Raw genomic sequence first — 11855 nt, forward strand, 5'->3', positions numbered from 1 at the left:
TATCAGATCATTAGGAAAACATTTTTCATCAAAAATGATAAAATATAAGTGAGACAGGACAGGATACAAAGATAACCAGAATAAAATACTTTTATTATAAAAATAGTTGTTTTTTATTTTTATTGTCACCCATTTATTTGCCCTAATATGACAAATATGTGTTTTACACAGGAGTACACAGATGTCAAGCACAACCACTAATATGAACCTTACATGAGTTGGTTTTACTATTGTCAGAAAGGAAGTGCAATAAAAAGATATATGGGCATAAATAAAGCCAGAGTAACAGGAAACATGGAGATTCAAACTCTTCCAAACGATCTTAATATGGTACATAAAATCTGAATGGAACCATTTTTCTTCAAATTCATCCATAAAATATTTTGACCATTCACCATTTGAAAACCTTAATGACATAAAACACATGAAATAAAACTATTTGTAACCAGACTATTTAATATTTTATGCACCATTCTTGGTATGTGGTTTTTAAATGCAAAACAGTAAAAACTATAAGTTAAAACATTCTGATTTCCAGTGTTATGTTTAAAAACAAACAAACAATAAAATAGACCCTCATGCAGAGTGCAAACAAAATACACAGACATTATTACAAATTATTAACAATGGTTTTCTAGTCTCCAGTCGAGAGAGACAAGAGGTAGAGCTCACCATTACGTGTAAATGGAGAACATTTCAGCTGATTGTTCGGTTTAGGCTTTAGTGGAGCAAGTCAGAGGTAAAAATATCTTTCTAGTGTGATAAAACAGCTCCTGACTCGGTGCCTGTAATTCTGAGAGCAGCTCCTGGTTCATCTTCACTGCACATCCTAATACATCTACAGTACACACCGTAAAACACGTTGAGTTCCATCGGATCTGATGATCTAAAATGTCTCTCAAGGAGGTCTGTCTGTTTGCTAACTAACTGCTCTTGAGGCTCACAATGGCATTGATGAAGAACTCGTACCAGAAGAAGGTGAAGCCTGTGGAGAAAGCGGCCTTCAGGAGACTAGGAGAGAGTCCCTTAAAGTAACCCCGTAGACCTTCCTCTCTGCCGATCCTCATCACACAGTCTACAAACCCATGATATGTCCGCACCTTCACAGAAAATACAAGAAATAATGATTCATTTTTAAAGTAGATGGGGTCAGTAACATTTTTTAATGTTTTGATAGAAGTCCTATGTTCACCAGGGCTGCATTTATTTTGATTATCATCAAAATTACAGTAAAAACAGTAATATTGTGAAATATTATTAGAATTCAAAATAACTGTTTTCTATTTGAATATATGTTAAAATGTAATTTATTCCTGATCAAAGCTGAATTTTCAGCATCATTACTCCAGTCTTCAGTGTCACATGATCCTTCAGAAATCATTCTGATACGCTGATTTGATGATCAAAAAACATTTATTATTATTATTATCAGTGTTGAACACAGTTGTGTTGCTTCATACTTTTGAAGAAAACTGACACATTTTTTTCAGATCCTTTGAAAAACAGAAAGTTCAAAAGAAGAGCATTTATTTGAAATAGAAATGTGTTCTAACATTAAGTCTTTAGTTTCTTTAAAAGAAAAATGACCCCAAACTTTTGACTGATATTATTTAATATTACTGAATGGTATTCAGCTCAGAAAGGTCTAAAATCTACAAGTATAAAACAACAGAAGTTTAATACTTAAAGTCCCCCTGAAATCAAAATTGAAGTTTTTTGGCTTTTAGGATGAATATGTTAGCCTTACTGTTATCCATAAGCTAGTTCGCTCCAAAACAATGACAATTTTTATGTAGCAGATATAATCAATTAAAATTTACAGTCTCGTCACTTCCGCCAATACGGATCAACGATTTTGATGACATCACACTGCACTTCAGCTTCTCATCAGATTTTCTGACCAATCAAATGCTCTCTAGAATCTGAAGCGTCCTGCCCTCTGCATTATAAACAGACACGGAAGCTGCAGCTGAAATCGGTCACTTGTTCACACATTTACTATTTTCTACATGGTGAATGTACTATATAGTGGATAGGGAACTATTTACACAGTGTTTCCACTTAGGCGAATGAAGTCTGGTTTCACGTTAGTGTCACGTGAACCACAGCGCACAGTCTGCTCCGGTTCAGACAGGAAAGCAGATCATATGTGCGAGTCTGGGCAGAAAATGTATTTGAATTCTGCACAGAATACTATATTTGAAAGATTAGAGGAGATTAGGAGGAGAAACGGTTAGAGATTAGGAGGAAACTGCAGCTTAACTGAGCTCAACGGCTCTGGCCGAGTTAAACGAAACATAGTTGGCTATTTAAAAAAAGGGGAGGAGATATGTCCTTCCCTGTCTTCCTGTTTCAGTGGAAATTACGTCAACACATTCAATAATGCTGCGAGTTCCAAGGGACTTCAGTGGGCCTTTAAGGTTTAGATAGGAGCAACAGTAATTGTGATGCTAGCAAGCAGATCTAGTTATTACAGGGACAGTGATCAACCCCTGTTGGGTTTGAACATACAGTCTTTTGGTTAGCAGCTACTAATCCATTCCACCAACCTGTCCAAACTGCATCCTGGCCACTTCAAATCCACCCACTTGAAGTCTCTTTTTAATCAGGTCGAAAGGATATGTGAGAGTTTTACTGATGACTCCAGCGCAACTGCCACTGATGAGACTGTGTAAACCTCCTTAAAACAGACAAAACACCACAGCAACATTTACATTGGGACAGAAAAGCACAAGGTTTAAATTTCATCTGTTTTTATAGATATGTACTTTAAGGTCAGTGTTGTTATTGCTAAATAAAACTATTAAAATGGTTTCCGGTACTTGAAACACAGGTGAAATAATAAATAATAAAAAATATTAGAAGAAAAACATGAACTTAAAAATATATAAATATTAGGGGTGCAACTGTATGTGTGTTTGTACTGAACTGCCACGGTACGGATGTCACGGTTCAGTGCATACAGTCAGATGACGAATACAGTCATTCACAGGCGATTCAAACTCCAATCCAGAAGGTGCGCGTGCGGCAATGCAATGCTGTTTGCTAACCGCCACAACAGGAAAAAGCGCAGAAGAAGAACAGACGATCTCTGCATAGATATTTATGTATAAACTCTCAACCAGTGTTTCAACTGCAGAAAAGACATCAATAAAGCAGCTTGAGAATAATATCTCACATAGCATTCCATTTACCTCAGGCAAGTCATTTAGTGTCCACAGCATGTTAGTTCACTAAAGAAATTAACTCTAGAGTGGAGCATTTCACTGAATATATGCACTATATTAGCTTATATATTCATTATGTTTACTTTACCTGTTAGTAATGTTTTAATTATTTAATATATGTTTAAATAAATTTGTCATGGAATCAGGTTATGACAGTAACTGTGTAAATGATCTTATTTCAAAAATGAATTTGATTAGAAAAATAATTGAAAAATAATTTTATAATTAGACTTAGAAGTTAATGCAAAACCTGCCTTACATGTTTTTTTTTTATTTATTTGAGAGTTGATTATTATATCTAAAAATAAACAGCAACTGAATTTAACAGTTTGGGCTCTGTTGTTAATTGTAACCTTTAATATTATAGTAATGTGCAAGAAAGGACTCACTGTATATAGTTTACAGCATTAGCAGAGATAGATTGTTTTATCCTTAAGAAAATGTTAATTATAATTGAATTTCTTTAAGGAGAAAGACCTAATTTGTTCAATAAACCACTTCTAATAAAAAAAAAGAAGAAAAAAGAAGCAATTTTATGTTTAGTTTTCTCCTCCCTGCTGTAACGAACTTGTATCGAACCATGACTTCAGTACCAAAGTATGTACAGAACCGTCATGTTTGGGTACCGTTACACCCCTAATAAATATCCATAAATAAATTAAAGCAAAAAAGAAAAAGCAAAAAAAAAAGACAAAGACAAACTAAAATTTAAATGAAAACTGAAAATATAAAAATGAAAGTTAATTCAAAATATTAATAAATACCATAATAGTATATAAATAATACAAAAGTGTTAAAAAAGCATGATCTGACCTTTAGATTTGGCGTCCTGGTGCGCCAGAAGTTTCCTCAGGATATTATAAAAGAAAAACTGCAGGCCTGCGTAAGGAAACACCGCCACAAGCGTGGGTGTGAGGCCCCTGTAGAAGGTGAAGGGCCCCTCAGAGCGAAACATTGTGCCGACCGCATGTCTGAGGTTACGATACACCTGTGCATATGAGAAAACCTTTGAATCATGGGAAGCGTCTCATTAAAGCCTATCAAAAACATAACTGACTGACTAATTTATTCTCTTCATGAGTGGAATAACATGACCTTTTAAAATAAACTCAGTTTTTCATTCAGTTATTTATTTAATTTTTTTACCCTTTCAGATGCATTGTGAAATGATTTAGCAGCATTTAGTAACACGTATCATCAAGCTCCTGAGGTTTGACCCCTGACCTTGGGTTCGCCCTGGGCAGCGAAGCGTGTGCGGAGGGTATCCAGCGGCTGGCAGGCAACAGTGGCGGAGCAGGCGGCTAAACCGCCACAGAAGAAATGAACTCCTGGGGTCTGGCTGTTATAGGGGGTTTTCTTATGGACCAGCTCTGTCAAGGCCTCGAAACTCGCAAACTAGGACAAAACAGACAAACAGAAACAGTGAGGTTCAAGATGGCTACAATTTTGTGAAGGGTGACCACAAATGATTGATCTACCATTCTAAAACACCAAATAGGATAAGATACATTTAAAATATAATTAGAACAGAACTGAATATTAATTGGTTTATTGCTACCATTTAAAGGGATAGTTCACCCAAAAATGAAAATTCTGTTGTCATTCACTCGCCCTCAATTTCTTTCTTCCGCTGAACACAAAAGAAGATATTTTGAAGAATATGGGTAACCAGACAGTTTCTGGTCCCCAATGACTTCCATAGTATTTTTTTCTCCATACTATAGAAGTCAATGCGGTCCATCAACTGTTTGGTTACCCATATTCTTCAAAATATCTTCTTTTGTGTTCAGCGGAAAAATCCACACAGGTTTGGAAAACTTGAAGGTGAGTAAATGATGACAAAATTTTCATTTTTGAGAGAACTATCCCTTTAAAGGCAGAACAGAATAGAAAATAACATTTATTAATTTATTGCTACAAGATCAGAATCAGAATGTTTATTGTTAACTAAAAGTAAAACTATTAAAAAAAGTTTTCAGTACTTGAAATTAAGCTAAAATGATAAAATATAAATATTAGATAAAAAAAATTAAAACAAAAACTCAATGAAAATTAGAAATGTTGCCTTGGCACTAACTGAAATACATAACTTTAATTTGAAGTACTAAAATTACTAAAAATACAATTAATTAATGCTATTGTATTTAGAAATGTGTGTTTGTTTGTTTTTTAACTAATAAAAAAAACACATAACAAATTTACTAAAACTAAAATGTAGTAACATAAAAACTGAAAATCTAAAAACAAAAGTATTAAAATAGTAAATAAATAATACTAAATAATACACTGATAAGGACAAAATTGATCTTTATTTATACCAACAAAACCATATTGGAATGGAATGGAATAGAATAGAATCTTTTTGCTACAATATCATGGTGAAATAGAGCAGGATCTTCATTTCTACACTTACAATAAACAGTTCTATTTCAAGTTCAACTTAAGGTCAAAAAACTTTTTTTATTTGGCTTAACTATTAAACAGGAAGATGACTCTGGCCCCATCAGAAGTGTAAATATCGAATGTATTTTATGTACATCCATGTACCTGAACTGCCCCATAACACACAGACAGCAGCTGGGCAGGAATGTGTCCTTTCCAGAAAGCAGGAAGTCCTTCCTCGGTCAGAATGCAGCGTGTGGCCTGCCATAAACCCCAGTACTTCCCCTGCTGATTCCTCCAGGACACCTGCTCGATCTGCAACTGTGGGAGCAATGCACAAAAAGCTCAAAATGATCCTGTTATATCAGAATCCAAAGCAGTTTGAGAAATTGTTTGAATGTGAAGATTTGAAAAGCCTAAGAGTGTGAAACACTGCCACCTTGAGGCCTGTCCATCAGTTGCTGAAGACAAAAACTAATTCAAGCACAAAACAAAGCATTTATAACCAGTTTAAAGCAGATACAAACGCTTATTTCAACTGAGCATGCTCAGTGCGGCTGTGGATTTGGGAGTGGTACTAAAATTCCACAGGAAAAAGTGACTCATGTTCGAGGCATGATGATGCTGCTAATACAAATCAGATGTACTAGAAAAAGACACTACTGTGCTAGCTTTAGTTGAATGTGGTAATATTTATGTTTTCATTTCATTACCGTGTACAAAATAACAATACGGAAACTCAATAGCCCTTTGGCTCAGGGAAATGAAAGTGAGGCAGTCAGAAGAAGGCCTTACCTGAAACCTGATTTTGATGACATCCAGAGGGCTGATGAGGGCACGGGTGACCATGCCTGCCGCTGACCCGGCCAGGGCAGCTTCCTCCGGGGTAAGAGCCGAACTGGGGGCGTTAGGATCATATCCCACCATTCCTGCCCAGGTCGTGTGTCACAAACACAGCTGGTGCATTGGGGAGAAGAGCATTTCATGACATTGATGTGGATGGATGACAACTTCAGTGGGGAAAAAAATGAAATAAAACAAGTGATAAAAATTATTATATTAAATTATCAATATGACTGATAATATATAAAATAAAGAATAAAATATTTTTAAAATATAAAGAATTTAGGCACCCAATCAACATGATAGCGCAGACACAATGGCTGCGTTTCAAAACCTACTGAGCTGCCTATCTAGACAGTGTTTAGATGGGCAACTTTAGATGCTTTCGTCTGGAACGTCCCTAAAAATGCTGTCTTGGTAAACAGCTCGTTATGGTTTGAGACACAGCCAGTATTGCCCTATCTACTGAGCACACGCTTAAAAATATGAACTGCTGAAAACGTAAACCGACCTTACTTGTGCGCACTTTTGTGTGCACCGAGTTCCTCGGCAGAATCTGCTTTTTCTGATGATCTCTTATGAGTGCATGGCAGCAGTACGATGTTAGAGGACACCTCATGTTCCCCTCATAATTTCGGCAGGACAGCACACAGACCAATGACAGCACCGCGCGACTGTATTTACTGACCGTGTTTGATTTCACACCGAGCACATTGGTTCCTACCTTCATTTAAGACTTTTTTATTTAATTTATTCATAAGGAATTAGATAAACTTTTATTGTTATTAATATTTTATATCTTTAACACATCCAACCTCTGATTAATAAAATAAAATTTTATATAAAATAAAATATGATTTTTTTTTTTTTTTATCTTGGGAAGTAATTTTAAACAAACGTATCATTACAATGATTATATTAATTTTTCAAAGATTTTCTTTTTGTTCAGTAGTTCATCAAATACATATTCTCGTAAAGATGAGATGAAATTTTGATGAAATTTACAATCCCCCCCCCAAAAAAAAAACCAATCAAACTTTATTTTCATTATTGAGTACATAATACCAAAACATGTAAAAAAAAAAAAATGTAACAATTACTGAATATCATAAGATAAACAAAATAAAATAAAGTCAGTATTTTGAGACCCCGCCCACATTCTACTGTGGCCTGCGCTGATTGGTCACTGATGCGTTGAAATCAGGAACTGAGGCTCGTGAGATTTTGAAAGTGGCTGATGGTGAATGGCGGTGTTTAAACAGGTGGTGTTACGTGTGTGTTCTCATAATGCAAAAACATGGATCAGAATCTCAGGGCTTTGTTACTGCTCCTGTTAGTGCAATTACCGGCTTTACTTCACTGCACAGATGCGCCCAGTGGAGATGATGGAGGATGGTGAGAGAGACATGGACAAACATTTCCTATGCAACACGGCTGTGTCTCAACCTATGTAGTACTACTGTATGTTTTGTCTTTCAGGGGACTGGATTCCAGTATGGAGGATGAAGGCGAATGCAACATTGAGATCAGAGATGTGAAGTCAATAACACACACAGAGTTTATTAATGAGTAAGAATAACACACATACACATTTACAGTTTGTTATTAATATTTAGACATTTAAGTCACGTGTAAAAACATGATTTTCATTACACTTTTTTTTTTTTTATTGTATCCTGGAAAATAGCTCTTATAATGATAATTGTAAGATATAATAGTAAGAAAAAGGAACAAGAATAATTTTATAAGATTTAATATGTATAAAAATTAATATAACATGATTGAAAATTTCATCAAGACAAGTTATAATGCTGGCTTGAGAAGATAGATAGATATTTTATACCATTCAAATATATAATAATAATAATAAATATAATAATTTGTTGTTGTTTTTGTGTTTGACAGGTATGCTTATGCAAAACCAGTTATACTCCGAGGACTAACGGATAACACCGTAAGAATTGCAGTTATACTGTGTATCAGGTGTTTGTTGCTTTTATTGATTAATCTTATTGATTAATTCCTAACAGTGTTGAGTTGTGGTTGGTTGTTTCAGAAGTTCCGCTTCCTGTGTTCCAAATCCAATCTGGTGAGAGAGTACGGAGAGAAAATGGTCCGTCTCAGCACAGCCAATACACACTCGTACAGGAAAGGTAGACATATGCACACTTTCACATACTTTCACATGTCTTTTCTTGTGCGTGTTTAAGGGTAAGGTTTCGGTGACTTTTGATTACTGATAAGATTTTACATAAAAGTCTCATGACTTACATTTACAAGAATTTCCAGAAGAGAATAATGGGGAAAAAAGCATCCATCCATGCAGGTCTTATTTTATTCAGAAACACATTTAGTGCATAATGTTCATATTTAATGCTGTAAAGGCAAAACTGGAGTCTGTGAGTCTGTTATGCTGATGACCAAGGCTGTATTTATTTGATCAAAATTATAGAAAAAAAAACATACAATTGGGAAATATTATTACAATTTAAAATTACTGTTTTCTATTGTAAAATATATTAAAATGTAATTTATTTCTGTGATCAAAGCTGAGTTTTCAGCATCATCACTCCAGTCTTCAGTGTCACATGATCCTTCAGAAATCATTCTAATATGCTGATTTGCTGCTCAAGAAACATTTATTATTATTATTATTATTATTATTATTATTATTATTATTAATGTTGTAAACGGTTGTGCTCCTTAATATTTTTGTGGAAACTGAACATTTATTTGAAATAGAAATATTTAATTAAACTTTAAATGTCTTTTGATCAGTTTAATGCATCCATGTAAAAAATCACTGACTCCAAACTTGTAAATGATGGTGTAAGTGTTTTCAGACACATTTCTTTGTCTCTCAACAGTGGACGTGAGGTTTGAAGAGTTTGTAAAGTTCCTTTTGACCCCTCAGTCTGAAGACACTCTGGGCAGCGGTCGGTTCTCTCTCATTCTCTATACACACACTCTAAACGTTTTTACCAACTGTACGGGATTATTTCATACTGTATGTTTATTTCAGATACGCTGTACTTTTTCGGGGACAATAACTTCACGGAGTGGCATTCTCTGTTTGAAGAGTATAAAGCACCACCCTTTTCTCTTCCACTCATGCATCCTGCATATAGCTTCGGGATTGCTGGTATATACACATACACCATACACGAACACCCACAATTTGGGTTTTGGAGTGCACTCATTTTCACCCAAAAACAACCTCTCTCTACTGCAGGACCAGGTACTGGCGTCCCGTTTCACTGGCATGGCCCTGGCTACTCTGAAGTTATCTACGGCAGGAAGGTCTGTGGAGCTCTACACTAGTACAAATGCATTATTTACGGATAAATTTACAGCTTCTGTATACAAACAATACTCTATCTTTGTGTTCTCCAGCGTTGGTTCCTGTACCCCCCTGACGAGGCACCCGAGTTCCACCCCAACCACACCACTCTGTCCTGGGTCTCTCTGTCCTACCCAAACCTGGAGCTCCACCAGAGGCCCCTGGAGTGCACCATACGACCTGGAGAGGTGAGGTTAACAAACTTTATAGTCAGTTTTACTTTTTGAACAGTGTGCAATTCAAACCCATTTAATGGTGCTGTATGTTAATTTTTTTTTTGACTGTCCTAAAGCATAAAAATGCCATAATGTTTGCAGTTATTTAGGAAACATGCTAAGTTCACATACTCGTTTCTCCGAAAAACAATGTTACAGCCTGTTATTCTTCGAAATGTGCGTTCCTTGCTGGAATTTTGTTTTGGTCTGTGTGATCCCGCCCACTGCCAATTTACCCAATAGTATTTCGACACCCCGGATTGCCAGTTGGTCGAAAACACAGCGATGGAAACCAGCAAATCAACTAAAATAATCTCGGCAACCATCTAAAAATCTCTATGAATGGAGGCATATTAAAACGCAGATAAATCAAGGCCCGTTCACACCAAGAATGATAACTATATTTACGTCCACAACTGTTGTTTTTTTACTATTACTGTGCTAATTGTTCGTTTTTTTTTTTTTTTTTTTTTTTTTTAATGTTGTTCTTGCCATGAAAATAGCCATAGATGCTGATATGGCAATAAAAATAAACAAATATTTGCATCCACACCAACGAACGATAACGGTCTGTTTATTCTAAGCTCATGTGCTGCAGTTTCAAAGTGTGCGCATGTTTTTGCTGTTCTCGTTGCATTTACACGGCTTTAATCAGCAGATGTCCTCAGCATGCTATGTTTCGAGTGAATAGCTAGTGTAATCGATCTAATCTAACAGTGAATTTAGCTGACAAAGTTAATATAGTGGAATAAAAACAACACCTAGTCTTTCACTGCAACTTCAAAGGAAGCAAGACGACATGTTGTCAACTAGCGCTGGATACCTGCGGTAATTTTATGTTACACTGTTTTGCTAGCCTGGCATAACGATCTCGTATTAATACTTCTCACCACTTATTCCAAGGGTATGACCGATTGTTTTCATATATCCATTTTCTTTATCATTAAAAGGGGGTTTGACTTGTCAAACAGTGGTGGCTTTTTTCGGACCTTGGCGATTAACTTCTCCGCAATGTCGTCTGCCATTTTAGATGATAGAATAGAATAGATTCTGATTGGCTGTCAGTGTTTTATTGTTCAACAGCTGGAAAAAAATCGTTCTGTAAGTGATCCCAAAGATATCGCTTCTCTATATTGTTATTGTTATAGCTGTTGTGTGGACAGTTCTATTCTTTTATATGTTAAAACTATATCTTTATCATTATCTTTATAGTTATCGTTCTTGGTGTGAACGGGCCTGAAGTCTCCTCGCCTTCCATTGTAAATTCACTCGCTCCTGTTGTGTGACCTTAGTCTGGTAACACACATGAGCTTCGAGTCTGAGGAGGCGGGTCAAACAACTCTCTCCAATATTTTGAATTTGGACTGCAGTACCCATTTCAACCACTTGTCACTATTACATACTGCACCTTTAAGGCCCTGACATACTTCAAGAACTTCACTGTGTGTATATCGGGGCCTCTACACACTTCACTACTAGGCACTAAGTAAGGGTGGAGGTAAAGTCAAAATCGCATATTCCAGAGATTAAACTGTGTGTTTTTGTGCAGGTGCTGTATTTTCCAGACCGCTGGTGGCATGCCACTCTAAATCTGGACACCAGCGTCTTCATTTCTACTTTTCTGGGTTAAAGACACACACCATGTCTGTTTGACTTGAAGGACCCATAAAGGATTCAGTTGCTCAGAGGACCAGCAGTTTGACAAAGCCATCTGTCTGTTGATTTTATGAAAAAAAAAAAATTTATAAAAGCTGATTTTAATGTGATTTATTGAAGTAAATTTTGTAAATGCGTTTTTAATAAAGTTGTGTTTTAGAGACATGATTTAAATGCTTTTTGCTGGTTTTT

At 35.8% G+C, this 11855-nt stretch overlaps 2 protein-coding genes across 5 annotated transcripts; one reads left to right on the forward strand and one right to left on the reverse strand.

The window, feature by feature from the left end:
- Window positions 1–72: 72 nt before the first annotated feature.
- slc25a19 (solute carrier family 25 member 19) lies at window positions 73–7156 on the reverse strand. 4 transcript variants are annotated; one of them, XM_051886749.1, is made up of 7 exons: window positions 6969–7156; window positions 6405–6566; window positions 5775–5930; window positions 4452–4622; window positions 4041–4215; window positions 2550–2680; window positions 73–1100 (listed from the first exon to the last, which is right to left on the reverse strand). In XM_051886749.1, the coding sequence occupies exons 2-7, from the start codon at window positions 6534–6536 to the stop codon at window positions 924–926; spliced, it is 942 nt and encodes a 313-aa protein (XP_051742709.1). In that variant the 5' UTR covers window positions 6537–6566; window positions 6969–7156; the 3' UTR covers window positions 73–923. The 4 variants fall into 4 exon arrangements, with proteins under 4 accessions (XP_051742709.1, XP_051742708.1, XP_051742706.1 ...); XM_051886748.1 differs by having other exon boundaries at window positions 6405–6619; XM_051886746.1 differs by having other exon boundaries at window positions 6964–7156.
- Window positions 7157–7634: 478 nt separating this feature from the next.
- On the forward strand, window positions 7635–11831 carry jmjd8 (jumonji domain containing 8). The gene is made up of 9 exons (XM_051886752.1): window positions 7635–7847; window positions 7932–8021; window positions 8358–8406; window positions 8509–8605; window positions 9320–9388; window positions 9475–9594; window positions 9685–9752; window positions 9846–9980; window positions 11557–11831. Exons 1-9 carry the CDS (start codon window positions 7750–7752, stop codon window positions 11635–11637), a joined length of 807 nt encoding a protein of 268 aa, XP_051742712.1. The 5' UTR covers window positions 7635–7749; the 3' UTR covers window positions 11638–11831.
- The last annotated feature ends 24 nt before the right edge of the window (window positions 11832–11855 follow it).

The sequence above is a fragment of the Ctenopharyngodon idella genome, chromosome 3, assembly GCF_019924925.1.
Source record: "Ctenopharyngodon idella isolate HZGC_01 chromosome 3, HZGC01, whole genome shotgun sequence".
NCBI classification, from domain to species: domain Eukaryota; kingdom Metazoa; phylum Chordata; class Actinopteri; order Cypriniformes; family Xenocyprididae; genus Ctenopharyngodon; species Ctenopharyngodon idella.

Coding starts and splice junctions, on each gene's coding strand:
- jmjd8 (XM_051886752.1), top strand. CDS start 7,750: ATGGATCAGAATCTCAGGGCTTTGTTACTGCTCCTGTTAGTGCAATTA. Junction 8,606..9,319: donor TACACACTCGTACAGGAAAG/GTAGACATATGC, acceptor GTCTCTCAACAG/TGGACGTGAGGTTTGAAGAG. Junction 9,753..9,845: donor AAGTTATCTACGGCAGGAAG/GTCTGTGGAGCT, acceptor TGTGTTCTCCAG/CGTTGGTTCCTGTACCCCCC.
- slc25a19 (XM_051886749.1), bottom strand. CDS start 6,536: ATGGTGGGATATGATCCTAACGCCCCCAGTTCGGCTCTTACCCCGGAG. Junction 4,623..5,774: donor TGTGTTATGGGGCAGTTCAG/GTACATGGATGT, acceptor GTTTTGTCCTAG/TTTGCGAGTTTCGAGGCCTT. Junction 4,216..4,451: donor CTGCCCAGGGCGAACCCAAG/GTCAGGGGTCAA, acceptor TCATATGCACAG/GTGTATCGTAACCTCAGACA.